General features: G+C 36.8%; 1 protein-coding gene across 3 annotated transcripts in view; it reads left to right on the top strand.

The window, feature by feature from the left end:
• ARHGAP32 (Rho GTPase activating protein 32) overlaps positions 1-19,670 on the top strand; it is a 255,708-nt gene that overhangs the window by 101,246 nt on the left and 134,792 nt on the right. For all 3 annotated transcript variants that reach the window (XM_082626852.1, XM_082626851.1, XM_082626850.1), the window contains exon 2: positions 9,091-9,199. In XM_082626852.1, coding sequence (XP_082482978.1) covers positions 9,095-9,199 — 105 coding nt within the window. In that variant the 5' untranslated portion in view covers positions 9,091-9,094. The remainder of the gene's footprint in view (positions 1-9,090; positions 9,200-19,670) is intronic.

Below are 19,670 nucleotides of genomic sequence, written 5' to 3'. Positions count from 1 at the left end.
TGCGGTACACGAGCCTCTCACTGTCGTGGCCTCTCCCGTTGCGGAGCACAGGCTCCGGACGTGCAGGCTCAGCGGCCATGGCTCACGGGTCCAGCCACTCCGCGGCATGTGGGATCCCCCCGGACCGGGGCACGAACCCGTGTCCCCTGCATCGGCAGGCGGACTCCCAACCACTGCGCCACCAGGGAAGCCCTAAAAAGAATTTTTTACACTGTATTGTATTTGTCGTTCAGGTATACGTGAACATATATAAAAATGACATTTACAAATTTGTAGCATAGTTAGTAATAGCAAAAGTTTGGAAATAATTCAAGAATTCATTAGTAGGGGATTGTTTCAATAAATTATGGAATATCTACACAGTGGACTGTTACACAGTTGTAAAAACAGTGAAGAAGCTCTTTGTATACTGATATGGAAAGTTCTGCAGGAAATATTAGAGAACTGCACAACAGTGTGTAAACATACTTTTTATGTAAAAAGAGGGGTAGAGATGGAGGAATAAAACTGTTCTAATTTTTTGCGCAAAGAGTAGCATATTTACACATTGCTTTTTTACTTTGCTTTTTGTGGGTATATTCTTTAATATATATGCAAAAATTACATAAGTAAATATATATATTCATAAAGTCTGGAAGAGTATATAAAGTGGGAAATTTAACGGGTAGGAATTGGGCAGACTGGAGACAGGAAAGGGAGGAAGATTTTTCAGTATATACATTTTGATACTCTTTTCATTTTTGCATGATAAAGTTATACCTGCTAAGAATTATAGTATATCAGGCATTTTCAGTTGGAAATCACTAGGACTCGATTCCTCTGCCTTCAGTAAACCTCCATTCTGTTTTCACCACCAACATAGCTAACCCTGTTATGTTAGAAGTTCAGTTTCCTTATTTTCTGGGAATTCTAGGAATATTAGACATTTGTAAGCACTTAATAATCTGTATAAACGAACCAGAACAGAGCTCCAATATTTTAAGGTGCTTTATAATCTAATTTATTAATATCCTCTGAAGGTAGGAAAATATATTACTGTCTATGATGACAGGTAATAACTCTTATCATTTACAGACACACACAGCCACCTTGTAGCTTCAGTTTTACAACTTAAACAGAGAACACCAAACTCACCAGTTTAGGTATATCTCAACGAGATGTTCTCTTCAGTAGAATTTAAATATATTCTTTCACAAACAGACAGACATAAATAGACTAAAACCCATTTCTCTGACAGAGAATAGGCGCCTTTCTCTATCTGTCAAATATCACCACATGGTCGGACCGTAAGAAAACTTCCCAGTCATTCCCTATACCAATGGGGAGTAACTCACTGGCCACCAGTGTCACAGAACCATACCCAGCTGGGCAAAGAACCAGAAACAAACAAAAAACAAAGATTGGGGGATAAAAGGAAAGAAGTTCTATTGCTGCTTGGAATTCACTCCGGGGATCAAGGGAAGATATCCCTGGGAGCAAGCAGTCCCTTAGGCGATGTGTCACTTGGGCTTCTCTGTGGAACTTCAACTCCGTCAAGTATGATTTTTCATGTTATGAACAAGAAGCTCATAAAATATAAAGTGAGTGTGTGTCAGAGATTCAAATAATTTTGTAATTAGGGAAGCAGCAAGATGGTAAGGCTAGTTCCCACAATTTGAAGAAAGTGTTGTTCTCTGTTCTTTTTCCTTTTGATTGAAAATATCCAGGTTCAAGTCTGGAGATGTTTTACACAAAACTCTTGTAAATATAGCATTAGATTCTTTAGGTTTTATGGTTAGTAATCTTAATACTTTGTCCTTTCTGTTGGATATGCAGCTATAATTAATCACTTTAAGGGTAAAATTTGTGTATAATTTTAAAAGCATAGAAGAAAATAGTCTATTAAATAGATACTAAGTTTTTGTGGAGTTGATTCATTGTTATATGACACAAAATGTATATAAACAATTTTTATACATTTTATGATAATGTGTAACATTTGCCAATAAATTTTTTTTTTAAAGAAGATGTTGGGGGTAGGAGTTCATTAATTAATTAATTTATTTTTGCTGTGTTGGGTCTTTGTTTCTGTGCGAGGGCTTTCTCTAGTTGTGGCGAGCGGGGGCCACTCTTCCTTGTGGTGCGCGGGCCTCTCACTATGGCAGCCTCTCCTGTTGCGGAGCACAGGCTCCAGACGCGCAGGCTCAGTAGTTGTGGCTCACGGGCCTAGTTGCTCCGTGACATGTGGGATCCTCCCAGACCAGGGCTCGAATCCGTGTCCCCTGCATTAGCAGGCAGATTCTCAACCACTGCGCCACCAGGGAAGCCCCCTACCAATAAATTTTTATTTTATACTTTTTTAAGGTATAACTTGCGTATAAATAAAGTCCACAGATCAGAAGAATGGAGCTTAAAGAACTTACAGAAATGTATACATTCATATACTCACAACACAATCAAATATGAATTATTCTCAGCAACCTACAAGACCCTTGCCCCTCCTATTCAGTACCTCTCCCAAAGGTAACCATTCTGACTTCTGTCACAATAGATCAGTTTTGCCTGGCCTCTTAATACTACTCTTCTGTGTAGTAATATATGGAAGATAGTACAAATTATTTATCTATTGTATTTTTGGTGGGATTTTTTTGGTCTTAACAAATAATTGTATGCTACTGGTATATATAAATACATTCTATTTTTGCGTTTGACCTTATATTCTGTGATCTTGCTAAATGATCTTATTTATTCGGATTGTTTTTAGAGTCTATTAGATTGTTTACATACTGTATCATTTTCAAATAATGAGAATTTTATTTTTTCTGTTCTAATTTTTATACCTCTTTTTATTTTCCTTACCTTTTAAAATAAAACTGATTAAGAGGGACTTCCCTGGTGGCGCAGTCATTAAGAATCCACCTGCCCGTGCAGTGGACATGGGTTCGAGCCCTGGTCCGGGAAGATCCTACATTTCGTGGAGCAGCTAATCCCATGCGCCACAACTACTGAGCCTGCGCTCTAGAGCCCGTGAGTCACAACTGCTGTAGCCCACGTGCCTAGAGCTCATGCTCTGCAACAAGAGAAGCTGCTGCAATGAAAAGCCTGCGCACCGCAACAAAGATAGCCCCTGCTTTCCGCAACTATAGAAAGCCTGCGCGCAGCAACAAAGACCCAACGCAGCCAAAAATAAATAAATAAAAACATTGATTAAGATCTCAAGGACAACGTTGACTAGAAGACATTCTCGTCCTGTTCGTGCCCATTTTGACCATGCTTGTCAGCGGGAAAGCATCAGGTTTACCATCAAGTGTGATGCTAGGTGTATGTGTTTGTGTGTGTTTTAATAGCCCTCATCCAAACATACATGTATTTAAAAAATCATGAATAAGTATTAAATTGTACCTATTGAAGTTATGTTTTTATTCCTTTACTTTAATGATGTGGTCAGTTTATAGGGATTGAGTTTAGAATATTAAAATAATTTGTATTTTGGACTGAAACTCACTTGTTCACTATCCTGTTTGCTAATATTTTGTTTAGGAGTTCTGCAACTATGTTCGTGATGTTGAACCATAATTTTTTTTTCTAGTAGTGTCTTTATCAGCTTGTTATGAAGGCTGTCCTGGCCTCATGGAACACGTTGGTAGGTCTTCCTTTTACTTTTATACTCTGGAAGAATGTATGTAAGGTTGTTATTATTTATTCCTAAAATGTTTGAAAGAATTCACCAATGAATCCATTTGGGCCTGCAGTTTTCTTACAGATTCAATTTCTTTTTTTTTTTTTTTTTTTTTGCGGTACGCGGGCCTCTCACTGTTGTGGCCTCTCCCGTTGCGGAGCACAGGCTCCGGACGCGGAGGCTCAGCGGCCATGGCTCACGGGCCCAGCCGCTCCACGGCATGTGGGATCTTCCCGGACCGGGGCACGAACCCGCGTCCCCTGCATCAGCAGGCGGACTCTCAACCACTGCGCCACCAGGGAAGCCCCAGATTCAATTTCTTTAATAGCTGTAAGACTATTTACATCTTTTGTTTCTTGTTTCAGTTTTGATAAGTTGTGTTCTTCAGGGAATTTGTTCATTTAAACTAAATTGTCAGTATATTGGAATAGAGTTGTCGGTAGTATCCTCAGAGTCTTTTTTTTTTTAAGTATTTATTTATTTGGCTGCGGTGGGTCTTAGTTGCGGCACGCAGGATCTTTGTTACCACGTGCAGAATCATCTTGGCGGTATGTGGGATCTTTAGTTTCCCATGCAAACTCTTACTTGCGGCATGTTGGAACTAGTTCCCTGACCAGGGATTGAACCCGGTCCCCCTGCATTGGGAGTGCAGTGTCTTAGCCACTGGACTACCAAGGAAGTCCCTCTCAGAATCTTCTTTAATGTCGGCAGGCTTCTGGCTGTATCTCCATTTTCATTCTTTATATTTGTGTTCCTTGTTTTTTCCTCAATGTTTTTTCCTAGGTGTTGTCCATTTTATTAATCTTCCAAATAATCAACTTTCGGCTTTGATTTCTTCTATTATACACCTGCTTTCTATTTCAATGATTTCTTTATTAAATTTTTTTTCTTTCTACTTTTTTGAATTAATTTTCTGTTCTTTTTCTAGATTTTTATGATGGAAGCATAAATCATTTATTTTTCAACTTGTCTTATTTCAGATAATATACACTTAGAGGTGTGAATTTTGCTTCAGTTCAGTTTTATTCTACACATTTTAATGTGTTTATTTTTGTTTTTCAGATCAAAATATTTTCTAATTTCTGTTGTGATTTTGTGTATTTGACTCATGAGTTATTCAGAATTTTGTTTCTTAATTTCCAAACATTTGGGAGAATTTTTAGTTATCTTTCAGTAACTGATTTTTAAAAAAAATAAATTTATTTATTTATTTTTGGTTGCATTGGGTCTTCGTTGCTGCCCGCGGGCTTTCTCTAGTTGCGGAGAGCAGGGGCTACTCTTCGATGTGGTGTGAGGCTTCTCATTATGGTGACTTCTCTTGTTGTGGAGCATGGGCTCTAGGCACGCGGGCTTCAGTATTGTGGCACACAAGCTCAGTAGTTGTGGCTTATGGGCTGTAGAGGGCAGGATCAATAGTTGTGGTGCATGGGCTTAGTTGCTCCATGGCATGTGGGATCTTCCCAGACAAGGGCTCGAACCATGTCCCCTGCATTGACAGGCGGATTCTTAACCACTGCGCCACCAGGGAAGTCCTTTTAAGTAATTGATTTTTAGTGTAATGCTCTGGTGGTCACAAAACACTTTGTTCATGATTTAAATTTTTTGTATTTGTTGAGACCACTTCATGGTCTAGCATATGGTCTTTTTGTAAATGTTTTATATACACTTGTAAAGAATGTATATTCTGTAGTTGTTGGGTTTAATGTTCTAGTTCAGGTTGGAAAATTGGGTTGTTCAAATCTCCTATATACTTACATTTTTTTCTTTTCTCTTGCTTATTCTATCAGTTACTGAGAAACGTTTGTTAAAATCTACACCTGTAAGGTGGATATAGCTATTTTCCTTTTAGTTCTTTCAGATTTTGCCTTATGTATTTTGAAGCTATGTTATTTGTTGCATATGGATTTTATTATTATTTTACTCTGTTGATTTGACACTTTTATCATCATGAAATGTCCCCCTTTACCTATTTTTAATTAGAATTTTTAGTCCATTTACTTTTTTATTGAGATATAATTTACATGCCATAAAATTCACTCTTTTAAAGTATACGATTATGTGGTTGTTAGTATATTTTCAAACTTGCACAAACACCACCACTACCTAATTCTTGAACATTTCAGAAAGAAATCTCTTATTCATTGGTAGCAACTCTCCATTTGGTCCTCCCTCAAGCCCCTGGTAACCACCAGTATACTTCCTGTCTCTGTGAATTTGATTATTCTGGATATTTTGTATATATGGAATCATACAATCTGTGGTCTTTTGTGTGTGACTTCTTTCATTAAGCATAATGCTTTTACTTTTCATCCATGTGGTAACATGGATTAGCACTTCATTCTTTTTTTAATGGCCAAATATTATTTTATTGTATGAATCTGGTAAATTTTTTGATTCATTTTTCAGTTGATGCTTGCTTCTACTTTTTGGCTATTATGAATACTACTGGTATGCATATTTATGTAAAAGTTCTTGGTGGTAATATGCTTTTATTTCTCTTGGTTAAATACCTGGGAGTGGAATTGATGGCTCAGACAGTTTTTCTATGTTTAATAGCTTGAGAAACTGCCAAACTATTTTCTGTAGTGACTGTACCATTTAAATTCCTACCAGTAATGAATGAGGGTTACAGTTTCTACACATGCTTGCTAACTAGTCCAGTCGTCTTAAAAATTATTAATAATATCCTTGGACTGCAGTTTACCATCTTGATATTTATTTATTTGCCTTGTTTATTCTTTGTGCCTTTATTCTTCCTTTACTGCTTTCTTTGGGATTAAACAAGTATGTTTTATTTTTCAAAATTTTCTCCTCTATTAGCTTTATAGTTGTACATTTATTGTTCTTTTAGTGGTTACCATAGGGATTATAACATATATCTGCAGAATGTTGCATTCTTCTCTAAAATAGAATTTATTTCACTTCCCAACCAATAGAGGATTCCTAAACTGTTTGGCTGCATGTACCCCTCCTATCCTTTGTGCTTTTTTATGTCTATTATGAACCTCGTAGGACATTATTTTTGTGTTAACATCCGCTTTTACATCAATATTTATTTATGTTTCCCCACTTTTTGTGCTCATCATGCATTTCTGTAGATCTGGATCAGTTTCTTTTGGTCGGAAGAACTCTACTATTTCTTTTATTGAAAGTCTTCTGATAATAAATTCTTTCAGCTTTTGTTTGAAAATAAGTTATTTTACCTAATTTATTAGTGGATAGTTTTGTGAGGCAGAGGGTTCTATGTTGGCAATATTTTCCCTTTTACAATGCTGAAGATTTACCCTATTATCATTTCCATTGAAATGTCCTCACATTGTTATCATTGCTCCTTTGAAGTCAATTTGTCTTTTATTTTCTGGCTGCTTTTAAGAATTTCTCTTAGTAATTTTCTTTTTTTAGCAGTTTGAGTGTAATATAGGTGTTTATTTTTTTAAATCCTGCTTGAGATTTGTAAGGTTCATTTGATCTGTAGTTTGATGACTGTCATCAGTTTTGAAAATTTTCAGCCTTCATTTTTAAAACATTGCTTTTGTTTCTTTTTTAAATTCATGTGTCTTATTTCTGAGTTGTGAATTTAGACATATTTGAGGCCTTTTTTGCATATTTTATGTATTTCTGTCACTTTTTTCTTAATGTGCTTCCATGTGGATATTTTATACTGAACTGTCTTCCAGTTCACTAATCCTCTCTTTAGTCATGTTCGTTGTTCTATTAAACTGATCCAGTGGGTTCTTAATTTCAGATATGGTATTTTTCAGTTTTAGGATGAACATTTTGTTGTTTTTCATAGATTCCAATTTTCTGTTGAAATTCATCTTTTCATCTATTTCTTTCATTTTATTGAACATTAATGATAAATGTTTTTAACAACTTGATAAAAATGTAGCTGAATTTTTCTTATCAAGTTGTATATTACTCTTCTCCCTCTGCTTTGTCCTAGGCAAGTAATTGTTTGTAATTCATCTCATCTTGGAGATTCTTGTTTTACGTTAGAGTATAGGCTAGTTGGTTGCCTGGAGACCTCAGTTTTCTGATGGATCCAAAAGAAGTCATGATTTCATAGATTATCTGCTTTTTCCTCTTGTTAGGCTGGGAGCGATGCTCTTTACAGCTTTTTGCATTGTAAACAGAAGCTAGAAATCCATGATAGCAATTTTAAAGTCCTTTTCTGATAATTCTAGAATCTGAATGAAATGTGAGTCTTTTTCTGTTTTGACAATTTATTCCCAATGTTTATTCATTTGTTCCTGTTTATTATTATTATTATTAATTTTGGGGGCATTCCTTGTCATGTTTATTGGATGCCACACAAGGTGGATGAGAAATTTGCAGAGGGTCTATAGGATGTTATTTTCCTCTGAGGACAGTTAATTTTTCTTCTGGCAGTTCTGATCATGTCAAGCCTTGATTTTAAGCTCCGTTAGAGCTTGTTTATTCCTATTTTGATCTTACTCCCAAGGCATGACTTTTCTGGAGTCTCAGTTGAGAGCCCAGCGCTTTTCTTTTCAGTACTCCTCTATCTTGGCAGTGCTTGCCTGCCAATCTCCATCTCCTCAGCATGGCTGTTGAAATATCTGCTTGGCTTTTTGTTGCCCATCAGCTATTTTTTGATAGGTTTCTTGGCATCTTGTCCTATATACTTATGTAAGCTTAGGAATCAGTTAACAATTTGAGGGGAATTTTCATGTAGATTTTTAGGCTCCTTCTATATAGGTCTTTTGGGGGGCATTTTTCACTCTGGAGCCTCCTCTGCTTTGGCAACCCCAGTCTCCAGGCTCTGCCTTCTCAGCCCAGTTAAGGTACAGCAGTGTGCTTGGGCTCTATTTCTCATCATTGGTCTAGAAAATCTCTTATACCAAAGAATGATTAAATGTGGAATTTGCTTCATGGGCTCCCCTGCTCTCCAAGGATGTAGCCCCAGAAATCCTACCTGTAAAGCTTGCTTTCCTGTGCCTTCAGGCAAGTAGTTTTGTATGTTTTTTTCAGCATTCATAGTTGTTCTTCTTGAGAATTCTAGTGTAATACACTATGTTCCATAAATTGGAACCAGAAGTGCCATATCTCGTTTCTCATTTTACATGTTCACTAATGCTTAGCAGAGTTCTATAAATATTGATGGCTGTTGCAAATCTTTTCAAGGTTCCAACTGTGTTGAACAGATAAAATCAGTCCTTATATAATAAATACCATAGACAATAAAGGATAAACCTTAGTTATAAACCTTAGTTTTATCTCCTGGAATAAAAGCAGGTGTTGGTACATCAGGAAAGAGCTCTGAAAGCAGAAATGGAGAGCCAATACTAACCACTAAAGCTCTTTTAACTGAACTTCAAATCTGGTATGATTATCTGTTCTTTGAATTGTGGTCATTGGAAAGCTTTCCAAGAAACAGGAACTCTTATCACAGTCTTTCATGTTTTGATCTCTAGGAAGATGAAGTCCTCAGTACATTCTGAAGAGGATGATTTTGTTCCAGAACTACACAGAAACGTTCACCCTCGAGAGCGGCCTGATTGGGAAGAAACACTTAGTGCAATGGTAAATCAGTTTTATGCATATGTATGTATGTATATTTTACTTACATAAAGAAAAGGAACTGAGGAAGCATTACTCACATAAAAAAATTTTTGTCATTTGTTGGTTTGCTCATTTGTTCAGGAAGTATCTGTTGAGCGAATTATCTATTCAAGGCACTGTTTTAGACTCTCTGGGCAGAGCTATGAATAAAACACACACATTTCCTGCCTTTGTAGCTTATATTTTAATGAGGTAGGAGGAGAAGCAAATAATTAAATATATAATATGTCATGTGGTGGTATGTGCCATTGTAGAAAATTAATGCAGAGTGGTGGGGTTACAGAGTGGGAGGAGAGAGTGTGAAAGAATAGTTGCTAGTTATATAGGATGGGCACAGATGGCCTCTGGGAGAAGTTGAGATTTGAGCAGACACCAGAGGGATGTGAGGGAGTGTGTTTATCTGGGAACAGATCATTTTAGGCAGTGGAAGAACAAGTTAAAGGCTATAGCATAGAAATAAAAAGCAAGTTGGATAAAACACAAGTAGGACATGTGGCTGAAACTGAGCTGGAAAAAGTAGAGGAGATGAGGTCAGAGAAGTGGTTTGTTGTACTCCATTATAAGGACTTTGGTTTTTTATGCTGAGTGAGCCGGGAAACCATTGGAGAATTTTTAGCCAAGAAGTGACATGATCTGGCTTAAAATTTTAAAGGAAGTCTCTGGTCGCTGTGAATAGGCTAAAGAGGGAGGCAAAAAGAGGAAATTAGGAGACCAGTTAGAAGGTTATTATATTAGATGGACAGTGATGGTAGCTTGAACCAGGATGGTAGATGGGGAAAATGGTTCGATTCTGGGTGTAGTTTTACAGATAAAGCCAAGCATTTTTACTCATGAATGGGACAGAGAGAGTAAGATAGAGATGTCAAGGATGAGTTCAAGTTCTTTGGCTGATCAGCCTGAAGAATGGAGTTTATGTTCACTGAGATACTGGAAAAGCAATTCTTGTTTGTTGGGAGTTAGGTGGGAAAATCCTATGCAGTGTAGTTTTTCCACATAAGTTTGAGATAGTCATTTAATCTATTATAACTTTTATAACTTTTTGTGATTCAGATCTGTTAATGAGAACAAAAATCTGTTTTGCAGAGGATAACATTTTACTTAATTGGAGTTAAAAGTTAGTGATTCTTATCAAAATTGAATGCAAATGTTCATTTGTCAATGCAGGTTTGTAATGAGATTTTACATATTTCATTTTTGAAAATGCCTTTTCCCTCAGGTACTGCCAAATATATCAGTTTATGAGCATATGATTCTAATTGAGCGTATTCGTTGCTTAGAAGGTGTTTATGGAATTCTGTTTCTTCTCTTGATGTTTTCCTTTTAGCATAACATTACATTGCAAATTTCTACACTGAGGAGATGTGAAATAGTCTCATCAAAGACAAACATGCCCCACACCCCTATTGAATCAAGTAATCCCTGGATGTGCCAGCATGCCACTGAAAGGATATTCAGTAAATTCTTTTGCTTATTTAGAAATCTTTCACATTTTTCCCATGTATTTTGATAACCTGCAATAAGTCACATTGAATTTATCAATGGGAAGAAAGGTGGTATTTGTTATGTGGTGGTTTGTTTACTCTGTATTAAAATGTCATATGACGCGTAACATAGAAAGTTACTGAATTCTGTTTTCTGGAGTTCACATTGATTTGTTTATGGAAATTACCATTTGTATCATATGTTCTTAGCATCTTTTATTATTATATTGGTACTCTTAATTTCTTTATTTGTAAACTTTTTTTAATTAATTTTATTTTATTTATTTTATATTTGGCTGTGTTGGGTCTTTGTTGCTGCACGCAGGCTTTTCTCTAGTTGCGGCGAGTGGGGGCTACTCTTTGTTGTGGTGCGTGGGCTTCTCATTGCAGTGGCTTCTCTTGTAGAGCACGGGCTGTAGGCGCGTGGGCTTCAGTAGTTGTGGCATGTGGGCTCAGTAGTTGTGGCTCACAGGCTCTAGAGTGCAGGCTCAGTAGTTGTGGCATACAGGCTTAGTTGCTCCACGGTATGTGGGATCTTCCCAGACCAGGGCTTGAACACGTGTCCCCTGCATTGGCAGGCAGATTCTTAGCCACTGAGCCACCAGGGAAGCCCTATCTGTAAACTTCTTGAAGGCAAGTGCTATGATTCTATTTTTTGAAAAAATCATTACACTCAATAAATAGTACATTGCAAGGTTGCAAAAAGTGTGCAGTGAATGATGAAAAAGATATAAATGAGATTAGAGCTGCTGTTTTACTACACTTTCTCTAGAAAATTATACTGATTTTAATGAGGAAGTAAGAGTTAAGAAAGTTTGGGACCTTTTTCTCTTTCAATAATAATATGTGTAAAATATTATGTTGAGAATGAAGTTTATTAAGAGAAACCCTTATAAAATGTTTTTCCAAAACAATTCCATTTATTTAGTTTTTTAATAGTTTTCGAAATAAAAGGGCTTAAGTGTTGAACTTTTATCGATTTGTGTGGTGTGGCCAGAATATTAGTTGTTGTTTTTTTTTTTCTTTTGCGTTACGTGGGCCTCTGACTGCTGTGGCCTCTCCCATTGCGGAGCACAGGCTCCGGACGCGCAGGCTCAGCAGCCATGGCCCACGGGCCCAGCTGCTCCGCAGCATGTGGGATCCTCCCAGACCGGGGTCGCGAACCCGTGTCCCCTGCATCTGCTGGCGGACTCTCAACCACTGTGCCACCAGGGAAGCCCTTCTTTGTTTTTAATTTTGATGCCGTTGAATTTATTGTTTCTCTTATGCATAGTACATTTTTGTTTCCTTTTTAAGGTATCTTACTTAAGATTTATTTTTCTGTGTTCACTTTTAGTTTATTAATTTTCACATTGAGTGAATTTTCACCTTGAATAACTTTTTGTGTATCGTTGAGAAGGTTCAAGGTTTTTCCTTTTTGCATACTTTAGGAACTTGTATCAGTCTTATTCATTGACAGTACTGTTCTTTTGAATTCTGGACTTTCTGTTGTATCTCATTAACTTGTTCATCCTTACTCCAGTACCACACTGTCTTAAATTACCCTTGCTTTGTAGTAAGTCTTGAAGTCAGTAGGTGTAATGCCTACAATTTCCAGGTTTATAATTTTAATGGAAAAGTATTAAGTATGTTGATATATTATGTCACACAAATATTACTAGCTTTAACTTAAAAAGTGTTCTTTACTCTGAAAAATATAAAAATAAAGAATAAATTATATTATACAGAAAATACAGATGTCTACTAACATTGTGAAATTTTGTTTAACTCTTTTATTTATTGTTAAAAAAGATGAAGTAATTTTATCAGGTAAAGATAAAGATTGGTAATACTTAGTGTTCTTGAGGTTGTGAGAAAATAGGCACATACTCCTTTCTGGAAGATTATTTAGCAATGTACATCAAAAGAGTAAATATTTTTAACCATAAAAACAGAGCTGTTAAAATGAGTAATTTTATTAATTTAGACTTTAATAGATATTTATTAGACAGGAGAATTAAAAAGTGAGAGATAAAAGTCTTGATTTGCTTTCCTGGGATAGTACAGTACCAACTTTCTTTGAGCCTTTTCCTTGAATGATACTAAATTTTAGTGTTATAATGGGGGTTGGGGATGTCAGGTATTAATAGAATATGTACATATATCACTCCATTGGCTCTTGCATCAAGGAAATTATCTTCTTGATGAATGGAAAAGTCTTTGATTAGAGAATGAGACAAGGCAGTTTGTAGTAAAATATGAATAAAAATATAATATAATGCTTCAACTTGTTGCATATAGGGTGAGTCCTGTGGATGACTTAAAAAAAGAAAATATCAGAATTTGGCTAAATTATTGGGATAGGCTTAAATGGTAGGTAGACTTGAATTGCATTTTGAAGATAGGGCTATCTTGCGGGGTAAGGAACACATCAGTTATGTTACACAGGGAAAATAAGAGGTGTAAAACTGAGCCATCGGGAGGAGTGAGGAGATAAAAATAGTTAATAACCTATTAATTCCCTTTATCTTCTTGGAGCACATCTTTTGTGCCTATTGTCTGTAATTCAAGGGTGAATGAAACTCTCCAACCTTTCAGGAAGTCAGTTTATTGCTGGAGATAAGTATATAGGGAATTTAATTGTAAACAGTGGGTGCTTTTATGAACATGGTATGTTCCTTAAGTGCTATTTTCCATTGCCTCTGTTGTCTCTTTAATTTTCTATTGATGAATGGCACTGTTTCTGTGAAGATGATACAAACTCTATTTTGGAAGCATAAATAAGTGACGATTGTAACATGAATAAATTGGGAAAATTGTGTGTTTTCCAAGAATGAATGTTACTTAATATTTTCTAAAAGAGAACTTTCCTAATTTTTGATTTAGAGCAACAGAATAAAATGGCTCAAGCTAGGTGCTTTCAGTAGAAATTTAAGAAAATTTATTTTATTAAAAAATAATATGTAGGGGCTTCCCTGGTGGCGCAGTGGTTGAGCGTCCGCCTGCCAATGCAGGGGACACGGGTTCATGCCCCAGTCCGGGAAGATCCCACATGCCGCGGAGCGGCTAGGCCCGTGAGCCATGGCCGCTGAGCCTGTGCGTCTGGAGCCTGTGCTCTGCAACGGGAGAGGCCACAACAATGAGAGGCCCGCGTACCGCAAAAAAAAAAAAAAAAAAAAATGTAGGTAAAAATGTTAGTTTACCACACAATGGAGTAATAATACTATATTTTCCTTTTAATTCTGTTTTCTGAATCTTAAAAGAATTAATGATACCACTTTTTATGCTTGGGACTTTTCTGGACTATGGGAAAATATTGCTGGACAAAACATACATGGTTACAGGATTGTTGAACTGTTGGTTCAGAAATATTTTCTTGAATCCTCTCAGGCTTCTTGGACCATTGCTTGGTTCATTTGCCTAATTATTACCATTTTGTCTTTTTAGGCAGAGGTCTTCCGGTCAGGTCCATTTGGATAGCCAGTGAATTTACCTTTGGGTCATGTTTCTACCTACAGTCCAGTCAATGGTGGTTGAAGAGGTGTGTGGTCCATAGTGTGTCTCCCCATGTGGATCATAAGCTTGGCAGGCTTCCTCATTTTCTCCTTGGGTGTGTGTTAGGGATGATGGCCTATCTAGCACAGTGAGCTTGTTTGCATGAGCTTGTTTGCAAAGGACAGTTAATATTTTAATTTTCAATCTGCCAAATAAAGTCATCACCATTTACCAACTGGGGCCAGTACACCCTTCTCAACTCCTTTATATTTAAATTTTAAGACAATTTATGAATAATTTACAGAACAAATATTGAAAAACCATTTTTTTAGAAATTTTAATATGAATTTAAGCATAGCAGACCTCTTAATGTCAAGTGAATTTTGGTGCACAAACATCATAAAAGCTGAAAGAATGTTGCCACCCATTATTTTAGTAAAACAGGTGATCCAGGTTGTTGTTGCAAAATTTTCTGTGATAAAGTCCTTTCAGTTGAGTGACCAACTGGAGGAAAATACCGTGTTTTCTTTTTGTCCTTAGAAATATATTACTCACAATTTTTTTTTTTTTTTTTTTTTTTTTTTTTTTTTTTTGCTGTACGCGGGCCTCTCACTGTTGTGGCCTCTCCCGTTGCGGAGCACAGGCTCCGGACGCACAGGTTCAGCGGCCATGGCTCATGGGCCCAGCCGCTCCGCGGCATATGGGATCCTCCCAGACCGGGGCACGAACCCGTATCCCCTGCATCGGCAGGCGGACTCTCAACCACTGCGCCACCAGGGAGGCCCTACTCACAATTTTTAACAGATTGATATAATCATCAATCTGAGATGTCATATGTGTGTGACCAATGTCACCAGCATTATTGAAGTCTAGAGTGCTGCACACTGTCTCTTTGCACCCATCCTTTGATGTGTCTAATCATTGTAAAAAATCGTTGTCAGTTTTCTCTTTTCTATTACGGATGGAAAATGAAAAATATGGAATTCTTAAATATATTCAATGAAAGCAAAATGTCAACTACAAAGATGGTGTCTCCAAGCTTTTAACGTGTGTTCTTTTTTTTTTTTTTTAGGTATAATTGATTTACAGTATTATATAAGTTTCAGGTATACAACATAAAGTACCTTCTTTAAAGATGGTGCAGCAGTTTGGGCAACACAACACAAAAACTAGATGATTTATTTCACTATTGTGTCAACATTGTGGGTCAGTGGTTGACAAATTCAACTTACTGCCTGCCTGTTTTTGAAAATAAAGTTGTATTGAACATGGATTTATATTCAGTCATTTACACATGGCTGCTTTTGTGTAGTAACAGAGTTGAGTTGTGGGGGAGACAGTGTGGTCTATAAACGTGAAATATTTACCATCTGACCCTTTAAGAAAAAGATTGCCAATGCCCTTTTTAGGTGTTTCCCTTATTTTTATTTTTTTAAAAGAAGTATTTTAAATTTTAGTCTTTTCTAGTGTGGTAGGGTTAAGAATCATGATGAACACTGATGAAACAATACCTAGAATTTTGAAAGAACTCTGTTTCAAGATAGAGAAAATATTATACTGAGACTCTGTCTTAGATTTATGAAAAGGTCCAGTGAATCCATAATGTAATTGCAAGACAGAATGAGTTCTATTTCATTACTAAAGAATATAATAAAATTTTTTCTCTTTGGAAGACCTGTAGGACAGAATAAAGACTCAATGAACAATTAATGATGAAATATCTACCATTATAAATAAGCTAAGGAGGTTTAACTATTATTGACTATAGCAAGTTTAACCACGCTAAGGACCAAAACCTAAAAGAAAATGGGTCCAGTGGTTCCTGATGGTATATATATATCACGTGTTAATTCTTGTAAGTTCATACATTGTTACCTCATATTTTTGAGAAGTCATGGGTTTTGTTTGTTTGTTTGTTTGTTTTGCGGTACGCGAGCCTCTCACCGTTGTGGCCTCTCCCGTTGTGGAGCACAGGCTCCGGATGCGCAGGCCCAGCGGCCATGGCTCACGGGCCCAGCTGCTCTGCGGCATGTGGGATCCTCCCGGACTGGGGCACGAAGCCGTGTCCCCTGCATCGGCAGGCGGACTCTCAACCACTGCGCCACCAGGGAAGCCCCAGAAGTTGTGGTTTTTAACATTTAACTAAACTGTCTTTGCTATTTTTTTTAAACATCTTTGTTGGAGTATAATTGCTTTACAATGTTGTGTTAATTTCTGCTGTATAAAAAAATGAATCAGCTATACATATATCCCCATATCTCCTCCCTCCTGCGTGTCCCTCCCACCCTCCCTATCCCACCCCTCTAGGTGGTCACAAAGCACGTAGCTGATCTCCCTGTGCTATGCGGCTGCTTCCCACTAACTATCTATTTTATATTTGGTAGTGTATATATGTCCATGCCACTCTCTCACTTCAATCCAGCTTACCCTTCCCCCTCCCTGTGTCCTCAAGTCCATTCTCTACGTCTGCGTCTTTATTCCTGTCCTGCCCCTAGGTTCTTCAGAACCTTTTTTTTTTTTTTTAGATTCCATATATATTTCTTAGCATACAGTATTTGTTTTTCTCTTTCTGACTTACTTCACTCTGTATGACAGACTCTAGGTCCATCCACCTCTCTACAGATAACTCAATTTCGTTTCTCTTTATGGCTGAGTAATATTCCATTGTATATATGTGCCACATCTTCTTTATCCATTCATCTGTCGATGGACACTTAGGTTGCTTCCATGTCCTGTCTATTGTAAATAGAGCTGCAATGAACATTGTTGTACATGACTCTTTTTGAATTATAGTTTTCTCAAGGTAAATGCCCAGTAGTTGGATTGCTGGGTCATATGGTACTTCTACTTTTAGTTTTTTAAGGAACCTCCATACTGTTCTCCCTACTGGCCATATCAATTTACATTCCCACCAACAGTGCAAGAGCGTTCCCTTCTCTCCAATAAATGCCTCTCCAGCATTTATTGTTGGTAGATTTTTTGATGATGGGCATTCTGACCGGTGTGAGGTGATACCTCAGTGTAGTTTTGAGTTGCATTTCTCTAATGATTAGTGATGTTGAGCATTCGTTCATGTGTTTGTTGGCAATCTGTATATCTTCTTTAGAGAAATGTCTATTTAGGTCTTCTGCCCATTTTTGGGTTGGGTTGTTTGTTTTTTTGATATTGAGCTGCATAAGCTGCTTGTATATTTTGGAGATTAATCCTTTGTCAGTTGCTTCATTTGCAAATATTTCCTCCCATTCTGAGGATTGTCTTTTCATCTTGTTTATGGTTTCCTTTGCTGTGCAAAGGCTTTTGAGTTTCATTAGGTCCCATTTGTTTATCTTTGGTTTTATTTCCATTTATCTAGGAGGTGGGTCAAAAAGGATATTGCTGTGATTTATGTCATAGAGTGTTCTGCCTATGTTTTCCTGTAAGAGTTTTATAGTGTCAGGCCTTATATTTAGGTCTTTAATCCATTTTGAGTTTATTTTGTGTATGGTGTTAGGGAGAGTTCTAATTTCATTCTTTTACATGTAGCTGTCCAGTTTTCCCAGCACCACTTACTGAAGAGGCTGTCTTTTCTCCATTGTATATTCTTGCCTCCTTTATCAAAGATAAGGTGACCATATGTGCATGGGTTTATCTCTGGGCTTTCTATTTTGTTCCATTGATCTGTATTTCTGTTTTTGTGCCAGTACCATACTGTCTTGATTATTGTAGCTTTGTAGTATAATCTGAAGTCAGGGAGCCTGATTCCTCCAGCTCCGTTTTTCTTTCTCAAGATTGCTTTGGCTATTTGGGGTCTTTTGTGTTTCCATACAAATTGTGAAATTTTTTGTTCTAGTTCTGTGAAAAATGCCATTGGTAGTTTGATAGGGATTGCCTTGAATCTGTTGATTGCTTTGGGTCGTATAGTCATCTTCACAATGTTTATTCTTCCAATCCAAGAACATGGTATATCTTTCCATCTGTTTGTATCATCTTTAATTTGTTTCATCAGTGTCTGATAGTTCTCTGCATACAGGTCTTTTATCTCCTAAGGTAGGTTTATTCCTAGGTATTTTATCTTTTTGTTGCATGGTAAATGGGAATGTTTCCTTAATTTCTCTTTCAGATATTTCATCATTAGCATATAGGAATGCAAGAGATTTCTGTGCATTAATTTTGTCTCCTGTTACTTTACCAAGTTCATTGATTAGCTCTAGTACTTTTCTGGTAGCATCTTTAGGATTCTCTATGTATAGTATCATGTCATCGCAAACAGTGACAGTTTTACTTCTTTTCCAGTTTGGATTCCTTTTATTTCTTTTTCGTCTCTGACTGCAGTGGCTAAAACTTGCAAAGCTATGTTGAATAATAGTGGTGAGAGTGGGCAACCTTGCCTTGTTCCTGATCTTAGTGGAAATGCTTTCAGTTTTTCACCACTGAGAATGATGTTGGCCATGGGTTTGTCATATATGGCCTTTATTATGTTGAGGTAAGTTCCCTCTATGCCTACTTTCTGGAGGGTCTTTATCATAAATGGGTATTGAATTTTGTCAGAAGCTTTTTCTGCATCTGTTGAGATGATCATAAGGTTTTTATCCTTTAATTTGTTAATATGGTGTATCACATTAATTGATTTGTGTATATTGATGAATCCTTGCATTCCTGGAATAAACCCCACTTGATCATGGTGTATGATCCTTTTAATGTGCTGCTGGGCTCTGTTTGCTAGCATTTTGTTGAGGATTTTTGCATTTATGTTCATCAGTGATATTGGCCTGTAGTTTTCTTTTTTTGTGACATCTTTATCTGGTTTTGGTATCAGAGTGATGTTGGCCTTGTAGAATGAGTTCTGGAGTGTTCCTCCCACTGCTATGTTTTGGGAGAGTTTGAGAAGGATAGGTGTTAGCTCTTCTCTAAATGTTTCATAGAATTCGTCTGTGAAGCCATCTGGTCCTGGGCTTTTGTTTGTTGGAAGATTTTTAATCACAGTTTCAATTTCAGTGCTTGTGCTTGGTATGTTTGTATTTTCTATTTCTTCCTGCTTCAGTCTCAGAAGGTTGTGCTTTTCTAAGAATTTGTCCAATTCTTCCCGGTTGTCCATTTTATTAGCATATAGTTGCTTGTAGTAATCTCTCCTGATCCTTTGTATTTCTGCAGTGTCAGTTGTTATTTCTCCTTTTTGGTTTCTAATTCTGTTGTTTTGAGTCTTTTCCCTTTTTTCTTGATGAGTCTGGCTAATGGTTTATCAATTTTGTTTATCTTCTCAAATAACCAGCTTTCAGTTTTATTGATCTTTGCTATTGCATCCTTCAATTCTTTTTCATTTATTTCTGATCTGATTTTTATGATTTATTTTCTTCTGCTAACTTTTGGGTTTTTTTGTTCTTCTTTGTCTAATTGTTTAGGTGTAAGGTTAAGTTGTTTATTTGAGAAGTTTCTTGTTTCTTGAGGTAGGATTGTATTGCTATAAACTTCCCTCTTAGAACTGCTTTTGCTGCATCCCA

This window comes from Mesoplodon mirus (genome assembly GCF_964341445.2).
Source record: "Mesoplodon mirus genome assembly, chromosome: 7".
NCBI lineage: Eukaryota > Metazoa > Chordata > Mammalia > Artiodactyla > Ziphiidae > Mesoplodon > Mesoplodon mirus.
Note: the sequence above shows the minus strand (reverse complement) of the source record. Positions and strands in the feature narration are given on the sequence as shown.